Genomic DNA, 18,629 nt, shown 5'->3' on the forward strand with positions numbered 1-18,629 from the left:
CGGGAGACTTCCTTTGAAATGAGTTTTTCAACAACAATACCGAACGACGGGGTGTGCTGGTACTGTGCCCCAACCCATGTGTCAGAGGTTGGATTATATACCCCCGTTGAGTTTTTCAACAACAATACCGAACGATAGGGGTGTGCTAGTACCGTGCCCCAACCCATGTGTCAGAGGTTGGATTATATACCCCCGAATGACAAGGGTGTGCTGGTACTGTGCCCCAACCCATGTGTTAGAGATCGAATTATATACTCCCGAACGACAAGGGTGTGCTGGTACTGTGCCCCAACCAATGTGTCAGAGGTTGGATTATATACCCCGTTATTTAGAACGTATGTCGTAAATGATTTAAAAACTAGCATGAATAAATGCTCGGGAAGTCCCAATGGGATGATTTAACACATGGGTTAATTTACAACAGAGGCGTCAGGAGAATTTTTTCTAGAGATTTTTTTTTATTTTTATTTTTTAAAAAAAAAGTGCTTTAATTAGATTTTCCCACTCTTTTTGTTTTAAAATCCAAATTTCACTCATCTTCTTCAACACAAACCAGAAAATGAAATCCATGAAATCAAGAACTTCCAAATCCAAACCCACTGCTCCGCCGGCCGACCTTCTCGTTTGCTTTCCGGCACGTTCCCCTCTCACCCTTTTACCAAAACCCATCTGCAGTCCGGCCAGACCGCCGTCGGAATCCAACCGTCGCCACCAGAAAAGGCCAACGCCGGTTGGAGCCTCCCAAGCTAGCCCTCTGCTTTGGGCCAAGGAGTTGGCGTCGGAGCCGACATCGCCGAAGGTCACATGTGCCGGCAAGATCAAAATCCGACCCACCACCAAGAATTGGCGATCAGTTATGGAAGAAATCGAGCGAATTCACAAGAAGAAGAAGAAGAAGAAGAAATTACCCAATCAAAATCAAAACCCACTTCGATTCAAAAGAGAAATCGTTAATATTCTGTCGTGTTTTCGCGGCTTCCGCTTCGATTTCCGTTGCTTCAGAGGCTTCCATCAGTCCGTAATCACATCGGAAGAAGAACAAGAAGACGGCGACGGCGACGGCGAGTGCGAATCGGAAGAAGAACCCAACAAAGGTTCGAGAAGAACAATGTTCGCGGAATGGTTCATGATTGTACACGAAAAAGAAGAAACCAAACCCAGAAACAATATCGGTTGCTCTGTTCCGCCGCCAAATGCTCTGTTACTGATGCGTTGCAGATCAGTCGGGTGGATCGAGCGGAAACCAAAAGAAGAACAAGAAGATCATGAAGAAGAAGAAGAAAAACAATCCAAAATCAGTCACAATCCATTGCTGAGAACTCGGAGTTGGAAGAGATGATGAGTAACTTTTATGCTTTATTAGGATTTTTTACCTTTTTTTATTTATTAAAGATTATATTAAGAAATGAAAATTTTGAAATAACTATTTTTTTTCAAGAATAATAAACAGGTAAAGATTAAATTTCCCTATTGGGTTAGGTCATTTCGGGGCAAGTGGATCATTTCTGATGAAAAGAATGATTCAGAGTTCTTGCAGAGTGGAACCATGCAGTACCAGACATGTGATAGATCTTCCAACGAACAAGATTTTTTTCGAATAAGCCAATTCATTTGGGATCCTGTAGATCCACTCTTTTTCCCATTCAAAGATCAGCCTTTTATCTCTATGTTTTCGCATCGAGAATTCTTTGCAGACAGAGAGATGTTGAAGGAGCTGTTTACTTCCCAAACTCGATCTCCAAAGTTAAATGGAGAATTTTGCAATGACGAAAAATGAAATAGGTAGTGGGAATGAAAACAGGGAAGACTTCCCCGTTCCCGCCTCATCCCGACGACATCTCTACTTTATATTGGCTCATTAAGATGAAAATTTTATTTATAGGAGTTAAAACATGAAAATATTAAAATAGGAAATAAAAAAAAGGGTTTAGGGTTGAGCATAATAACCGAATCAATTAATCAATATAATGATAAACAAATGAGAAGAACCCCAAGAGATGGAAAGAGTAAAATAGGAAGAAAGAAGACAACCAACCAACCAACCAACCAACATAAAACTGCACACACAACTAACCAAGTACATAACTCAATTAGCAGACTCCATAGTTAACCCTAAAACATAATAATTACCCAAACCAGATCACAATTTTCATAATATCCATCTCCCCACCAACTGAAAGTATTGAGTTTTGGTTAGAACCTAGATTACTTAAACCAATGCAATGCTGCTCTCTCCGCCCGGGGGTTTGCGTACCCCGCCTAAGTAGTCTCGGGTCTCTACCTTCCCGTCTGCAAATATGTCGCTCCCACTCATTTCGCGTAATTTTGCGACGCTCAATGGTTTCTCTGCAGACGACGGAGGAACGTCGCCTTTGAAGATGTCGTTTCCTGATAACTCCGAAAATTTCTTGTCGTATATCTTCTTTGCTGTCTTTACTGAAGGTTCTTCACCAGGGATCACGTTTATCTGTGTTGGTATCCCATGTGGAATATCAGAAGGAACGCAGGCCTTATTAGAATTAATAAAGGGATGAATGAAAACTAGGGATGTTAGTACTGAAGATAACAGAAGCTCACAATGATGATATATTGACTAATTAAATGATATTATATGCTTCGGAGAAAGACTTGGAAGAAAAGTTAACCAAAAAAAACAGGGACATGCTTAATTATTCAGAAAAAGCAACCCCACGTAGAGCAATTAGTAATGATTGCAAGTATATTAGCAAACTGGAATCCTAGGATTTCATCATTGTGAGTGAGCTTCTGGCCCCATCGTGAAAATATGATGCAAAGGAACGAGTGAATTAGTTGATGAACTACCCTTATGATAACTTAGTCGCACGTATATTAACCAACTGGAATCCTAGGATTTCATCATTAAGATTCTAACCCCATCAGGAAACTAAGATGCAAACAAACGAGTAAGATAAATTGGTTGATGCAAGACCCTTATATCCATGCTGTCTGACGAACGAACGAACGAACGAGCGGGCTATGGTGAGAACCTAACACTAAATTATGTAATTTCTAAGCAAAATGAGAGAGTGTCGTTTGTGGGGTTGTGCATTCTCAATGGATGTATTTGAAATTAGAATGACTAGAATTCCATCCTGAAAATTACTTGATCAGAAGAGTACTACTTACATTATCAGGCTCCCCAATCTCAATGCTTCCTTTTAAATCCAAAGTGCGTGCAGTTGTTGGTCGGGGTAAGATCTCAGGAGGAGGCGCGAATATATCATGTCCACTAAGCTCCTTGCATTTAGCATCAGAAAGCTGCTTCTTCAACATTGCATCGGCATCGCTTTCTAGGTTCCCGCTCAGCTCACGCTGCTTCGCAACCTCGGGTAGAGTAGTTGGTTTTTTAGGAGAAACACTTCCTTCTTCACCGAATGAAATATGACTAATCCCAGCCAAGGCTTGCTGCAGTTGATCGAGCCGTCAAGAATAGAAGTTAGAAAAGCCTTAACCAAACACAAATTCTTCTCACAGTCACAGATAAACCGCAATAAATGATGATCTTCTTCGATGGATACCTGGTACATACGTATTCCTGTTTTATTCTGTGAAGGGTTGGCGCTTCCAGATTCTAGTTCATCATCTTCTTCGTTTGCAACAAAAATGCCACTGCCAGTCATCTCCTTCATTTTATAACCAGAACAGGGTTTCCTGGTGTTTGCAAATTAAACAACAAATGAGACGCCTCATATGAAACTCAAGCTAAACGACTCCAGCAAATTCGAGATTGTAAACCGTTAAGACTCAAAAGCAACTTGAAAATTTGCATTCAAATGACGTTAAAATCAATTGATGCGGGAAGGACGAACAAATTTGATCAAAGATTTATCAAAATGCCTTGAAAACCAGAAAGGAATACAGATTTGAGATCCAATCAGCAGTCATTTGAGCAAAACAAATATTACCACGCAAGGAGGAAGAGATAGAGATTTGAAATTTGAATAACTTGGCCAATTTTTATAAACTAAGCAAGCAGATCGGAGGTTTATAGAAATGATACAAATTCAACAAGCGCTACACAACTAAAAAAGAGCGACAAAATAGCAGCGAATGAGAAATAGGGAGAGAGAACAAAACAGTCTTCTCAATATCAAGAAAACACCGAAACGAAACAGATTAGCTCATTCAAGTTTCCACCTTAACAATTCACAGTACTCACAATTCGGCACAAAAAAGAAACCGAAACAAAAATTATCCAAAAGAACAGGAATGAAATAAGCAAGAACAAAACCGATTTAGATCTCACCTTTTGTTCAAGCTCTCAACCTCCTCATCCGTGACCTGACCTCCAAAGACGACCTTACTAATCCCAGGGGAGGGCTACAAAAACAACAAAAACAAAGAGAATAAGCAGAAGAAGAAGAAAGGAAAGAAGAAAAGGAAAAAAGATAAAAATGTAGAAAGTACCTGATGAGACCTCGGAGCAGAGCGAGAAGTAGAAGAAGAAAGCGCAGAGGAATCAGCCGGCGGAACTTCCGGCCAAGTGAGCAGATCTGCAGTAGAGGTGTGAGGCTTCCGAACAGGAGTAGCTCTGTCCATTGAAGAAGAAGAAGAAGAAGAAGAAAGGAATTGGGAAGAATTGCAGAGGAGAGAGAGAGAGAGAGAGAGAGAGAGAAATGGAAGCGAAGAAGATGAAGGAATGGAGTTGGTCTGAGTTCGCTTCAAAAGCACTCTGAAGCTATTTGTTAATGGCTTCTGCTTTACTCTCCACGAAGAAACCAGACGGAAGCGCTTTCCGACTTCCCAACCCTGCCGTCGAACCAGAGATGTTTTTTTTCAAAACCGAAATGACGGAAATACCCTCGGGATCTGGAAGTTTCTATTTATTTCTTTTTCTTTTTTAATTTTTTTTAATTGGAGAGTGGATTACAAGCGAGATCAATATTGCAGTATTTTCTTCTTTTTTTTTTTTCTCTATTTAAAATATTTGAATTTTCTAAGCGCCATTTCCATTCGGGCCGCACGTGCCACCAAATGACTGTTCCTCGTTTTTGCAAATTACCCCCCCAATTTCTCTATATTTATTTATTATTTTTTTTTTCATTAAACAAGTTGTATTAAGAAATATATATTAAATATTGTAATGTTTTTTAAAAAAAAAGTGTATAAATTTAATTCATATTTTGATATTTTGAATATATATAAAAATTAAAAAAATTTTAAGGACCAAATTTATAATTTAATATTGTTAATTATTGCAAATACGTCCTTGTCTATTTCACCTTTTTTATACTTCCCTCCCCCACACTTTCTTAAACTACACTAGGTACCAAAGAAGGAAACACGTTAGGTGTAGAAATAATAATATAATAATTTATATATTATTTAAAATTGTTTTTGTTTGGATATGGTTTGGTTGGTCTCATGCACCAAACACGCCAAAAATTGGAATTCTTTGAAATATCAATAATTAATTTCTTTTATTTTAATTAATAAGTTATTTATATATATTTATTTTAATTAATTTATCCCAAAGAGGACCACTTTATTTATTTATATAGGAAATAAAAATATATGTAAAAATGGGTGAAATGACTAGAAAGTCAAATGTGCCAACCAATCTTGTGACTTTAGGTGTACCCAAAATGGGGAGAATAAAAAATTCATAAAAATATTAAATTAAATTAAATTACAAATTTAAAATGGAAAATGGGGGAAATGGGGAAAATAAATAATAAATAATAAAATAACAAAATTGGAAATAATTATAAGGAGGAGGGCAAGTGGACAAGCATAATTCACTGAGAAAGTAGCGAAGATGGCATGTGAGCTAAACTTTCACGTGCACTCATTTCCCTTTTATCATTATTTTTTTTTAATTTAATATATATATATATATATATATATATATATATATAATTAATTAATTAATTCCTTTATTGTACTAATTATTACGATTAAAAAATGTATATGATTTTATTGCCTTCATTTATTTAAAATTAAGCTTTATTTATAATATATTTATTAATGAATAATATTTAAATTTAAATTAAATAATGTAATAATATTGTTGTTGAAAGTAATTAATGACAAGTTAAAGAACTAAAAAATTATAAATTAAGTTAATTTATTTAAAGTTCTTAAAATAGAATAATTTATTTAAAAATAAAAAAGGGAATGATATTATTTGAATAATTATTTTAGTTTTTTATGTTGCTAGAGAAGCTTCTATAGGGAATGATATTAAGGATATGTCCTAATTGGCCATCGGAAATGACCGTTGGAAGGGTTGTAAATGAGGGCAGTTTTGTAATTTCATTTGCTCACAAAATATTTAGAGCCCATCTCTTTCATGTTGGGCTTCATAATTGTATTGCAAGAAACAACCATGTGATGTGATGTAAATTAATTTTCTTTTTTCTACCTAGTCCCTCCATTTTTAAAAATTAACGTTTTTGGCCCATTTTTATATATATTTTTTTTAAAATGACACGTGAGGTAAAATACGTCTATTAGGGAGATATTTTCACACTCTTAGAAGAGATGTTTTGTTTCTCTCTCCAACCGACGTGAGATCTCACAATCCAACCCCTTTGGGGCCTAACGTCCTTGTTGGCACACCGTTTGGTGTTTAGCTCTGATCAATTTGTAACAATCCAAACCCAGTGCTCGGTGTCTAGCTCTGATACAATTTGTAACAATCCAAACCCACTGCTCGATGTCTAGCTCTGATACAATTTGTGACAATCCAAACCCACTGCTTTGTGTCTAGCTCTGATACAATTTATAACAATCCAAACCCACTGCTCTGTGTCTAGCTCTGATACAATTTCTAACAATCCAAACCCACTGCTAGTAGATATTGTTCGCTTTGGCTCGTTATGTAACGTCATCAAGCTCAAAATTTCAAAACGCAGAGAAGTTTTCACACTCTTATAAGAAATGTTTTGTTCCCCTCTCCAACCAATGTGAGATCTCACAAATAGATAAAGCGCCATTCAGAAAATACGGAATAATCGACTTTGACTCTTTTTTTGTTTGGTCGGTACAACAATGTTATTATCGTAGTCTTGTCCTAATGTAACAAATTGAACAAAAAATCACGTTCTTCAACGAGTATAAACAATTAAATCCTACACATCATTTGAATTCTCGACACATGTTTTAAAACATCAGACATACTCGTGTCCCTTTGAAATGATCGTGTCCAACCACACGTAGCTACGTAGACCTTAACACCTGCAAACCGTAACAGAATAATATAATAAAATATTAGTTTATATTAGTTGTAAATAATTAAGAAATAAATAACGTTGTAAATAATTTGAATATTAAGTAACAATGGAATCCAAAGAATAAGGAAAGAAAAATAAAAATTAGTTACTTGTTAATGGGATGCGGACCAATAGGAGCAATGTCGGCAGGGGCTTTGACGGCGACGTTTTGAACATCCACTACTTAAAATCCGCCTTTTATTTAATTTAATTTTTGTTTTAAATATTAAAATTCGCCTAATTAAACGGATAAAAGTAGCTGTCGTTTTGCTAATTAGCTTGTTTAGTAAACGAGTAATTTTATTTTTACCGATTTTTAAGCAATTTCCGAAAATTAAGTTTAATTAGTAAATTCAATATAATAATGTGACCGAAATTAACTCCTATTTTTAATCTCTAAAAGTTAATACATAAAAAACAAAAGACACTTTAATTCCCAACAAATAATAATAACAAATAGTTAAAAGATCAATAATAATTCTTATGCAATAAAAACTCGGGTTAAAAGGTTAGAAGAAGCCATCACCTTTTAATATCGGTGTGTAATTATTGATATCATATCTTCTGATGATCTTAGTATAATCAAGTGAGAATAGCTCGAAAAACTAAATCTTCTTGTTTTTATATACTGTTCGACTAAGAATATGATTACCGCACTGATTTCTCTTTATTATAATACATTGCATCAGAGTTTATTGACCGAAAGATTGGTAGATCCATTTTGATTGGGACGCTACTAGGTCCACTTGTTACATGTTGAATCAGGTAGCAATGAATAACCCTAGAGAAAACGAGCGTCCTTGAAAAAGACATAAAAGAGAAAAGGGGTTGAACATCGAGAATTGGTTAGTCAAATGCCCTATGATGTTTGCGACAGACCTAAGTCTTGAGTCGGGAAGAAAAAATGCAATGATCATAATTAGAAATTTAAGCTGTCGCATCAAAAATGAGACCATATGTAATATATTGCTAGTAGATGCACTTTTCTTACGTTTAATCATGGTGAGTTGATTGTGATTTGATTAGTGACAAGCTCGAGGCACCGACACCGTAGGTGAGATCAATAGTCAACTAATTATTGATCTACGAGCAATTAAGCCTCTCAAGCTCATCGATTCTCATTAGAATTACATGTCTTCATCTAGGAGTCTCTTATCTTAGCAAGTCTAATGGGTTTGAGAACAAGCTAATGTCTGAGCTGAGAAGCTAAGCTGATGGTACTTACCTAAGTTAGCTTGGCGTAGCTACCTTGTTGAGTGAGTAAATCTCAGCCCATTAGTAGAATGGCACAATGTTTTCGCCTGAATATTTGAGCTAAAATCTATGATGGCGGCCTAATATCGTAGCTTGAGATACTCTTTGACCATTAGGTGGGCGTTTGTTTCTCTCTTATGCTAAGATCCTACATCGATTGGAGGGGAGAACGAAATATACATTATAAAGTTGTAAAAACCTCTCTCTAGTAGTCGCATTTTAGAAGCATTAAGGAAAAGAGAAAGCCCAAAGAGAACAACATGGTGGGCTTGAGCTATCAGTCAAGAGGGTGGACACAGGACGGTGTACCAGCAAGAATGCTGGGCCCCAAAGAGAGGTGGATTGGTGAGTCCCACATCAATTGGAGAAAAGAACAAGTGCCAGCAAGGACGCTAGACCCCAAAAAGGGGTGGATCGTGAAATCACACACGGTTGAGAAGGAAAACGAAGCATTCTTTATAAAGACGTGACTCTCTCTAACAGACGCATTTTAAAAACCTCAAAGGAAAGCTCAAAGAGGACAATATCTGCGGGCAATGGACTTGGGCGGTTACATTTCAAGTTCAACATGTTGGAGAAGGTTCGAGTCTTTGACCTCTTAGAAACTAAGACTAGTTTAAAACCTTTTAAAGTAAAAGATCACTAAATAAATACAAGTCTAACAGTTCTAAACTTGTAGTTCTCAACCATGAGTGAAATAATTATCAAAAAGATATATCAAAGGCCTTTTCTTTGTACCTGCTCATAGTAAACATTTCTGTAAACCACACTCAATGACCAAATTCATCCACAGAGCATCTAAATCAATAAACCCAACCATGTTAGAAAGTATATTAGCTACAAAATGTGGTGAATAGGTTCCAAAAAGACAAGATATAAGGCAGAAGAATCAATTCATTATACATCTAAGGAGGTCAAAACCAAACACTGGGAAGACTCATATTTTGCATGTAAATAGTACAGATACTAAAATGAAATCTAAAGGGAAAAAAGGGAAAAATAACTCAAAACTAATTAAGAACAAGATCCTACACGTCTATCTAGGCATCCAACAGTCCTTGGGAGTCTAAAGGCAGATACACTTGTGTAAAATATCCCCCTGGGATGCCATGATTGTTCATAAAATGCATAAAGAATTTCTAAAATCCAATGCCTTGCTTTCATATATTATCCCTATGGCACTTATAGATCACTCCTGCAGGCACAAATTATAGATGTCACTAGACAGACCAGCACTTTTTTTTTAAAAGAATCATTGGCAATAAGAATGGCAGATTAGCTAGCTTACATCGGCATCGGATTTAGCAGGAGATGGACTACGAGAATAGACTGGCTTATCATCTAGTGAGCCATTCTCTCTCTGAGGCGAATGTTCATCATCGCTTCTACCCCTTGATGGTGTCCTACGTGGAGAAATGCTTCTCCGAGTATCAGGGGAATGTCGGGTGGGTGACATGCTTCAGTATAAAGTCATTTCCAATTAGAGTGCAGACCAAAAAGAAACATAAGAATTGCAGTGAATGAAGGATGAGGACCTTGCATGGTTTTGGCAATGCGAGATGTCTAGAAAATTAAATGAAAAGTGCGTTTGGATATGCTCAAGAAACTTGAAATAAAACTCCTAGTAATGCTAGATCATTGATTTTGGAGTGTGAGACGTTACAATGGAAAAATTCTTTATAAAATATTAAAGCTCTAACAAGATATTTGTAAATATGTGAGCAGAATTACTCAATTGTGCGCTGCCAACGCTAAAATTCATAGCGATAACACACAAAAATCACTCTCAATGCATGCATGATCAATTTCTCAGTTGGGTTTTGTTCTTGTTCTTCACCACCATAAATGACTAGGTATCTTTGGTTTGACACATAGTGAACCCTATGTTGTAACTCCTTTGATTCAGCAGTACATGTTGGTCGATTTCTCAAGTTTCTCTGGATTATTTTACTTCTGTTCGTCTAACCAACCGAAGTGAAATAGGAGCATGTTCTTAGCAGGGAACGAGTTTACAATATGTGGAAATTTCAGATAGTCTCATTCATATTTGAACCTTTTATTACCTAAAAATCTGCTACATCTAAGTTTTTTGAGTCTAAGAAGAGAGTTTTTTTTCCCTTATGGATCGATCTCCGGAATATTTTCCATTGTATTACTAGATCACTGTTGGTGTATTGATTGTGAATGTGTTAAGAGGAGTTGTTCAAAAGCTATTTTTAGACAGTTTTTTCCATCTTTCAAACGAAAGTTCAGGGTAAGATGGCTGAATAACTGTGCTTTTGCTTGTTTCTCTTGAGTGTGTTCTTCAAAGAGGTCTATTTTTCGTTCTCTTATTAGAATTATGGACTTATGGAGAATATTTCAAACGCACGGTGATTTTCATAAGCCATGTTCTAAAAAATATGTAACGTTTGGCCAACATACCCCTCTCTCTTTGCCGAACCTGGTAGAATAAAATGAGCACCTCTATGGTTCCACCCATCCCCTCCAAATGTAAGTAAATAACAAGACTTCAAATACTCCTATCTCACAACTACTAGAGTAAGTGTTGCAAAGCATAAAAGGATGGAAACTAACTAGAACCCATGCCAACCTTAGAACGCCTAAATACGATATCCCTTAAAAGCAATAAAAGAAAGAAAGTATTCATATACCTTCTATCGGAGCAGCTTGCACTACGCCTTTCATCATCTCTTTCTCTCCTTCGATCTTTATTACGGTCAGGACTAGCACTACGACTCCTACTTCTATGGCGTTCTCTCTCACTTCTGTGGGGTCTATCACGATCATATCTCTCCCGGCTTCTACTGCGGCTTCTTCTCCTGTAATCCCTATCCCTGTGGTCATCACGGTGCCTGAAATATTTTTGCAATCCATAAGAGAAGGTAGAGTAACCAGCTGGAAATAATGAGATAACAATCAACTGCCTGTAATGATAAGAAACTCAATTTAAGACAAGCCTTATAACCATTCGTCCCTTGTCCATAAAATTTTGTCATAACGAGTTAACCAAATACAAGTTAGTAACAGATTTAAGGTAGTTTCATATAACGATTGGTGACCCCCAGAAAAAAGAACAAAGTGTACAAATTCATGATTTTCAATATACTTCTTCAAGCATAAGACTTTTAATCATCCACACTTTTTGTGAAGTCAAGAAATTGTGTCCTTAATCATTGTGTTAAACTTTACCATTAACTAGATTAACACACATAGCTAATTCTAGGTGTACCATACACACCAATTCTACTAAAGAAATTGCATTCACAACCAGATAAAAATTATTACCTCCTTCACTCTACATAACTATGCGGAAGGGTACATTGAAATTTTTCGTTTGAATCGCAAGTAAACGAGGATAATTACCTCGAGAAAATATAAATTTCTTCACCAGAGCTCTGATTCGAACTCCAAGTTCAGATGCATTTAGACTAGAACTCTCACCTTGGACGTGGACTGCGGCTCCTTGACCTGCCCCTTGTCTTCGATGATGATGACTCCATCACCTTCCCCTTGCGACTGATACAAACCAAAATTCAATAATCAAGAAACACTTTCTTGTGCAGCTATGGAGTGTAACAAATTACATCCAAAAGCGTTTAAAATATTTATAGTAAACTCACATTTTCTCAGCATTGGGACCGTACTTAGCGAATTGAACCATAATTTCTCTACCATCCAACATTCGCCCTAGAGAACAGAGTAGAAACCCAAATTGGTTTCGCATATAAACAGCATCAAATTTAAACTCCAAAAGCTCAAGCTTAACGTGATTTTTTGGTCGAACTGAAGCTAACCGTCAAGCTTGTCAATAGCCTTCTGTGCTTCGTCCGCATACTTGTATCGAACAAACGCAAATCCCCGAGAATCCCCAGTCCTAACAGAAATCAAAGCCAACCAATTACGCACTCAAATTCATCAAAAGAAAAGATCAAACGCAAAAGAGAGAAAGAAACCTGCGGTCTCTGGGAATGAAGACGTCGACGACTTTTCCATACTTGTCGAAAAGCGGGTAAAGATCGTCGGCGGTGGTTCCTGAAAAACAAAGAAATGGTAAGAGATTGAAGATAAAGAAAGAAGATAAGAGAAAATTAGGGATCGGAGATACGGAATGTGATGTTGAGGACGAGAAGCGAATAAGTATCTCTGATATCGGGAGGACCCGATCTTCCAAAGTGCGACATTCCTCTCTGCAACTGATCGATTTCAGCTATGGAGAGAGTGGCGACCAGCGTCAGCGGCGGATTCAGGGCTCAACTAGGTCTCTGGTGGAAGAAATTCCAACAATTTTGTTTATTTCTTCCAAGGTCCCTAAATTTAACTAAAATATAAAAAATGGCCCTCTCATTTTTTTAATTAACTTTTTTAAATATATAAATACATTTTTCATTTAAGTCAATTTTCAATAATATTATACGTCAAAATAGTATTTATAATCTTAATTTTTAAAAATAAAATGATTATCAATATTATTTATTATCTAATTTAGTAAAAAGAATAATTATTTACATAATTATATATATATATATATATATATATATATATATATATATATATATATATATATATAGATATATATGTATATATATATTATAGTTGATTATAAATAACCATTGAACACTAGAGATTGTGTCGTTGTGCTGAAGGCTGAAGGCAGCCCATTTATAAGTGACATTGTAGTGAATTTGGGCTGGGCCCAACTACTCATTTTAAGGGGTTGGGCTAACATGGGCTTACGTCAGCTCGGCCATTTTATCACTTGTTTACAAGCACTTTTTTTTTTTATTTAATTATTTGGGGTGAAATTACTGACCAAGCCCAAGAGACGAGGCAAGTATCCCGAGCCTATCGAGCCTACTAAGGTTTAATAAACACGACCAAAGAGGCCGAAAATATTGCTCGTCTGTGAGACCGAACTCGAGAGAGCTCCACGTTACTTTAAAATCAACTCCTAATAATTTGGATACGTGAGCCAATTAGGCTAAAAGAAATTGCATAGATCTTAAGGCAGCAATGCCACAAGATCTACCCACTAAACAATAAAGGTATAGGGTCGAGAGTTCAACCTTGCCAATAAAGATCAACTACATCTGGGTCTAATGTGAGACCCGACATACATGTTACTCAATCACTACTTTTTCTCTCTAACAGAGAACACACAAAAAAGTCTCGATCAGACTTCAATTCTAAACTACTACATAAATATAGTGATATATTAATATTTTTATATTTTAAAATATAAAAATAACCTTAAAAATATAATTGTATTAAGGAGGGTCCCACCACATAAATACTTAGAACAAACTTTTCATTTTATTGTTACGCACAATTATATGCAAAGGATATATACAAGCATGGGCATGCGTGTATCTTTTATCAAATAATTAATGTATTTTATTATTTCCAAAATAAAATAAATTAATTAATATATTTATCACTCGCTAGGTAGCTTTAGTCGTTTTCTTTTCCTACGTGTCATTAAATGTCCTTTTTACCCATATATCGTCCTCGCATACAAGGGCATTTATGATATTTCACATCTTCTTCACACGGGCTGCTATTTTCCACGTGGATCTAATTCCATATTTAAAAAAACTTATTTGAAGAAAATTATAATAAATCTAATTTATTAATTACTCGAAATATCTTCATCGTAAATGGAAGCATTTTAATAAAATATTAATTAATTTATAATATATATATATATATATATATATATATATATATATATATTTATTTATTTATTAATTAATTAATTATTATTATTATTTTTTTTTTTTGCATGCAAATAAATATTGAATATTCTGGTGCTCCTGCCAAATATACTAACTATGGAACCTACCCTCTGTTCTCCAACTCCCCTAAATTTATAAGCTCAGCTGACAATTTATTACCCCTTATATCACCAAAGCCATTTAATCTCATATCTCTACCCACACATACTAACCCTAATTAGAAACCCGAGCACTCTCGATCTGCACACTGAGTAATAACGCGTATTCTGTTACGAATCCCGACTGTCAATTTTAAGCATAAGCTCTCGTGGTTTTGCTTTGAGCTTCCTCAAAAGACCTCATAATTCTTGCGTGCAGCTTGATCGTGTTGTCTAGGTCTAGAACGATAGTATCATACCAGTGTGGAGGTAGCAAAATTTGGTCGTTGCTATCATGTGGGTATCGTGATCGTTTGGTTCGACCGAACTTTTTGGTGGTTGGGTTTCGAACCTCGAACATTTTAGTCGAAGTTATGGTGGATTAGTTAGTTGAGGTATGTTCGGGGTCGAGATGGGTCGAGAGCATTTAACATGAAGAAAGCCGGTGGTGTGGTGAGGGTGACGAAAGCAAGTGTTTCATAATTTCAATGTCAATCCTTGAATTCTGCATTTAAGTGAATTCAAGGTCAATTAATGAAGGCTGGTAAACTTCCTTCACATTCATTTCTCTTTCTCTCCCACCTATAAATTTATTTAGAACGCAACCGAACCTAACCCAATTGACGTTAAATATGTATTATCGATCGAAAGATTAGAAGCTTAAATTCGATTAGAGGGGATTAGAGCTGTCGGGGTCGGGATTTGGCAAGGACGGAGAATATAATCCTCGTCTCCGACTCTATTTAATGAAAATTTTTCTGTTCATTTCGTCCCCTATTCTCCATTTAAATGGGATACAAGGATTTCGGGATTCTTCTCTCAGTTTGGGACGGGTCCTCGTGGAGCCTCACACGTTAAATGGGTTACGGGGATTTCGGGATTCTGGGATTCCTCTTTCAGTTTGGGACGGGTCCTTGTGGAGTCTCACACGTTAAATAGACATTTATAAATCTGACGTTACCTATTGTTGATTTAATATACATTTTAATATATATATATAAATAATAAATGGCTTAATAACAACACACGTTTGAAATACAAAATTGACGTCTATTTGTCTTTATAAACCTACTCCTCAAACTTATGTCATTCAAATTATAAGTTCGATGATATAAAGATTTGAAATTCGAATTCGGCACTTCATTGCTTTACATGACCACGTTACCTGCTTGTCGGTTAATTCTTATGAGCTCACTCAACATAAAATTGATCAAATAAAACATGTTTAACTTTAGATTTCCTATGATCGAGCTGTAGCAGCTCAAGCTTACTACTAGCGGATATTGTCCGTTTTGGCCTGTTACGTATCGTTGTCAATCTCACGGTTTTAAAACGCGTCTATTAGGGAAAAGTTTCCACACCCTTATAAAAATGTTTAACTTTAGATTTCCTATGATCGAGCTGTAACAGTTCAAGCCTACCGCTAGCAGATATTGTCCGTTTTGGTCCATTATATATCGCCGTCAACCTCATGGTTTTAAAACGTGTCTATTAGGGAAAAGTTTCTACTCCCTTATAAACATGTTTAACTTTGGATTTCCTATGCTTGAGCTGTAACAGCTCAAGCCTACCGCTAGCAGATATTGTACGTTTTGGCCCGTTACATATCGCCGTCAACCTCCGATTTTAAAACGCGTCTATTAGGGAAAAGTTTCCACACCCTTATAAACATGTTTAACTTTAGATTTCCTATGATCGAGCTGTAACAGCTAAAGCCTACCGCTAACAGATATTGTCCGTTTTGGCCCGTTACATATCGTCGAGTTTATTAGGGAAAGGTTTCCACACCCTTATAAGGAATACTTCGTTCTCCTCTCCAACCGACGTGGGATCTTACACGAGCCATCGAAGAAAAAGATGCATGTTATTGATATTGATAGTAACTTCTCAGATGATCGAGTAGGTTCTCTTATTAGGTTAGATTATTGAAGATTCGAACATCTGACCTCTTAATTGATGATATATGTCAATTACCATTGAGCTAAGCTCGTTACGAACCGAAAGAACTTTCCGACCTAAGAAAAGATATTTGGAAAGTTGTGGTGAAGTAAGTAAAGTGGGTGTTGAGAGTAATGAAAATAATAAGTTCAAACCAAACCTACTCGAGCCTTCAAAATGCATTCAATCTCCCCTCATTTATTGCTTCTTCAACCTCCTCAGCCATCTCCCTCTCATAATTAACTTCATCTTTCCCTTCATTTTAGGTGTCCAAATCAGGTGGTTTTCATATTAGCCCTCTATAACCAATCTTTAGCTCAACCCGTCCTCGACTTTATTAACCCTCGATCGCCTCCGTCGTGCTCGATTTTCAGCCCGTGCAGGTTGAGTCATTATCAATCTAAACATAGCTCAACTGGTTAAAACATATACCCTCAAACAATACATGTCGAGTCATTACCAATCTAAACATAGCTCAACTGGTTAAAACATATACCCTCAAACAATACACGTCAGAGTCATTATCAATCTAAACATAACTCAACTGGTTAAAACATATACCCTCAGACAATACATGTCGAGTCATTACCAATCTAAACATAGCTCAACTGGTTAAAACATATACCCTCAAACAATACACGTCAGAGTCATTATCAATCTAAACATAGCTCAACTGGTTAAAACATAAACCCTCAGACAATACATGTTGAGTCATTATCAATTTAAACATAGCTCAACTGGTTAAAACATAAACCCTCAGACAATACATGCTGAGTCATTATCAATTTAAACATAGCTCAACTGGTTAAAACATAAACCCTCAGACAATACATGTTAAGTTATTACCAATCTAAACATAGCTCAACTGGTTAAGACACAACCCTCTATCAATATTACAGAGCTACCCTAATTACTTATAGGTAAGTTGGGAAGTTTCCATTTAAGATTCTCATCGGTAGGATTCTACCCTCGAACTCGTTCTCCTATATAACCAACCATATCCCAAACACAAGAAAAAACAACATAGCCCATTTAGAGCCATGGTTCCCTTTCAATCCCACCCTTCTTCTCAAAATGACAAGAGATCAGAAGTTCGAGAGTCTTCCGAGAATTTAGCAAAGAAGAGGAAGTGGGAACAACCGTTGCAACCGCCACAGATCAATTCCATATTCGATATCGAGCTTCACCTCGAAACTCCGTTACCTTTCGATTGGCAACGATGTCTTGACATTCAGGTGTTGCTATATATACAGTTTCCTTTTAAATACCGTTTATCTTATGTAAATTTATCATAATCTATTAGTTTAAGCTTTCGAGCCTAATGGGTTATTGGTACTAATTCTTTTTTAGTCGGGGAAGATACATTTCTATAACACGACGACTCAAAAGAGAACGTCGAAGGATCCAAGGGACAAGCTTGATATAGACGATGACATTGAGGGTGACGAAAGCGACGAAGACATGAGTTTGGACCTCGAGCTCAACTTGACATGCGAATCGCTCGACAAGAACAACAATCAAACAACACAAGGAGGGCGGCGAGCCATAGGTGGAATGTTCGGCTCGTCGGAAAATTACAAGCAGCAAACGGAGATGGTGGCCGCCGTTTGCATGAGGTGTCACTTGTTAGTGATGATGTGTAAATCTTCGCCGGAGTGTCCTAACTGCAAATTCCTAAACTCGCCGGAGCAGACCTCGCCGGCGATGCTAAAACGCCGGTGTTACCTTTCTTGGTGAAGTGGTAATTATAATTAAAACTTTCCTTCTTTAATTTGTGTTATTGTCATCAACTTTTTTTTTAAAAAAATTATATGGGGAGGTTTGTAATGTGTAAATATACAAATTCGTGTTTTTATTTGTTATAAACGTCGAAAACGTTCCTTCAAATTGGTTTGTCGGTGAACGACGAGAAAGAAAAACGAAATATTCCGATACAATTCAATTCTCTTTGATGGGAAAAAACGAAGCTCCGTGCTACCTTCCTACGTATTTATAACGGGCAGCCTAAAACCTACCTGATTTTTCTTATATATCTCGATCTTTCTCGTTTCTCGTAGATGTAAGAACAGTATTTGCACTCTCAATAATCGTCTCGAGTACTTTACCCAGTTATCAACGAATTATTAGGGTTTAGACTTAATCCGAGCAATGCCATATTCCCCTGTTAAGCCATTAGTAATGAAAAAAGCACTGCAAAACAATTCACGGATAACTCGAGATGGGTACGTGTTTATGTTTCTTCATTACACTCTGCACACTTGTCGAAATTCTATTGAGCAACGAGCACGGGTAACTCGATGGTTAGGGATAGGGCTACAAACCCAGAAAAA

The 18,629-nt window shown here is 36.5% G+C and overlaps 3 protein-coding genes across 4 annotated transcripts; 1 reads left to right on the top strand and 2 right to left on the bottom strand.

The window, feature by feature from the left end:
- Window positions 1-1,933: 1,933 nt before the first annotated feature.
- LOC111798406 (uncharacterized) lies at window positions 1,934-4,776 on the bottom strand. The gene is made up of 5 exons (XM_023681524.2): window positions 4,429-4,776; window positions 4,268-4,341; window positions 3,540-3,672; window positions 3,148-3,426; window positions 1,934-2,467 (listed from the first exon to the last, which is right to left on the bottom strand). Exons 1-5 carry the CDS (start codon window positions 4,558-4,560, stop codon window positions 2,210-2,212), a joined length of 876 nt encoding a protein of 291 aa, XP_023537292.2. The 5' UTR covers window positions 4,561-4,776; the 3' UTR covers window positions 1,934-2,209.
- Window positions 4,777-9,363: 4,587 nt separating this feature from the next.
- LOC111799014 (uncharacterized) lies at window positions 9,364-12,788 on the bottom strand. Of its 2 annotated transcripts, XM_023682394.2 has the most exons (8): window positions 12,598-12,787; window positions 12,446-12,524; window positions 12,287-12,366; window positions 12,113-12,179; window positions 11,934-12,008; window positions 11,144-11,344; window positions 9,778-9,946; window positions 9,364-9,684 (listed from the first exon to the last, which is right to left on the bottom strand). In XM_023682394.2, the coding sequence occupies exons 1-8, from the start codon at window positions 12,671-12,673 to the stop codon at window positions 9,679-9,681; spliced, it is 753 nt and encodes a 250-aa protein (XP_023538162.2). In that variant the 5' UTR covers window positions 12,674-12,787; the 3' UTR covers window positions 9,364-9,678. The 2 variants fall into 2 exon arrangements, with proteins under 2 accessions (XP_023538162.2, XP_023538161.2); XM_023682393.2 differs by having other exon boundaries at window positions 9,364-9,946; window positions 12,598-12,788.
- Window positions 12,789-17,281: 4,493 nt separating this feature from the next.
- On the top strand, window positions 17,282-18,156 carry LOC111798987 (uncharacterized). The gene is made up of 2 exons (XM_023682360.2): window positions 17,282-17,534; window positions 17,650-18,156. The coding sequence occupies exons 1-2, from the start codon at window positions 17,340-17,342 to the stop codon at window positions 18,034-18,036; spliced, it is 582 nt and encodes a 193-aa protein (XP_023538128.2). The 5' UTR covers window positions 17,282-17,339; the 3' UTR covers window positions 18,037-18,156.
- The last annotated feature ends 473 nt before the right edge of the window (window positions 18,157-18,629 follow it).

The sequence above is a fragment of the Cucurbita pepo genome, chromosome 7 (genome assembly GCF_057944985.1).
Source record: "Cucurbita pepo subsp. pepo isolate OVF chromosome 7, ASM5794498v1, whole genome shotgun sequence".
Classification (NCBI taxonomy): domain Eukaryota; kingdom Viridiplantae; phylum Streptophyta; class Magnoliopsida; order Cucurbitales; family Cucurbitaceae; genus Cucurbita; species Cucurbita pepo.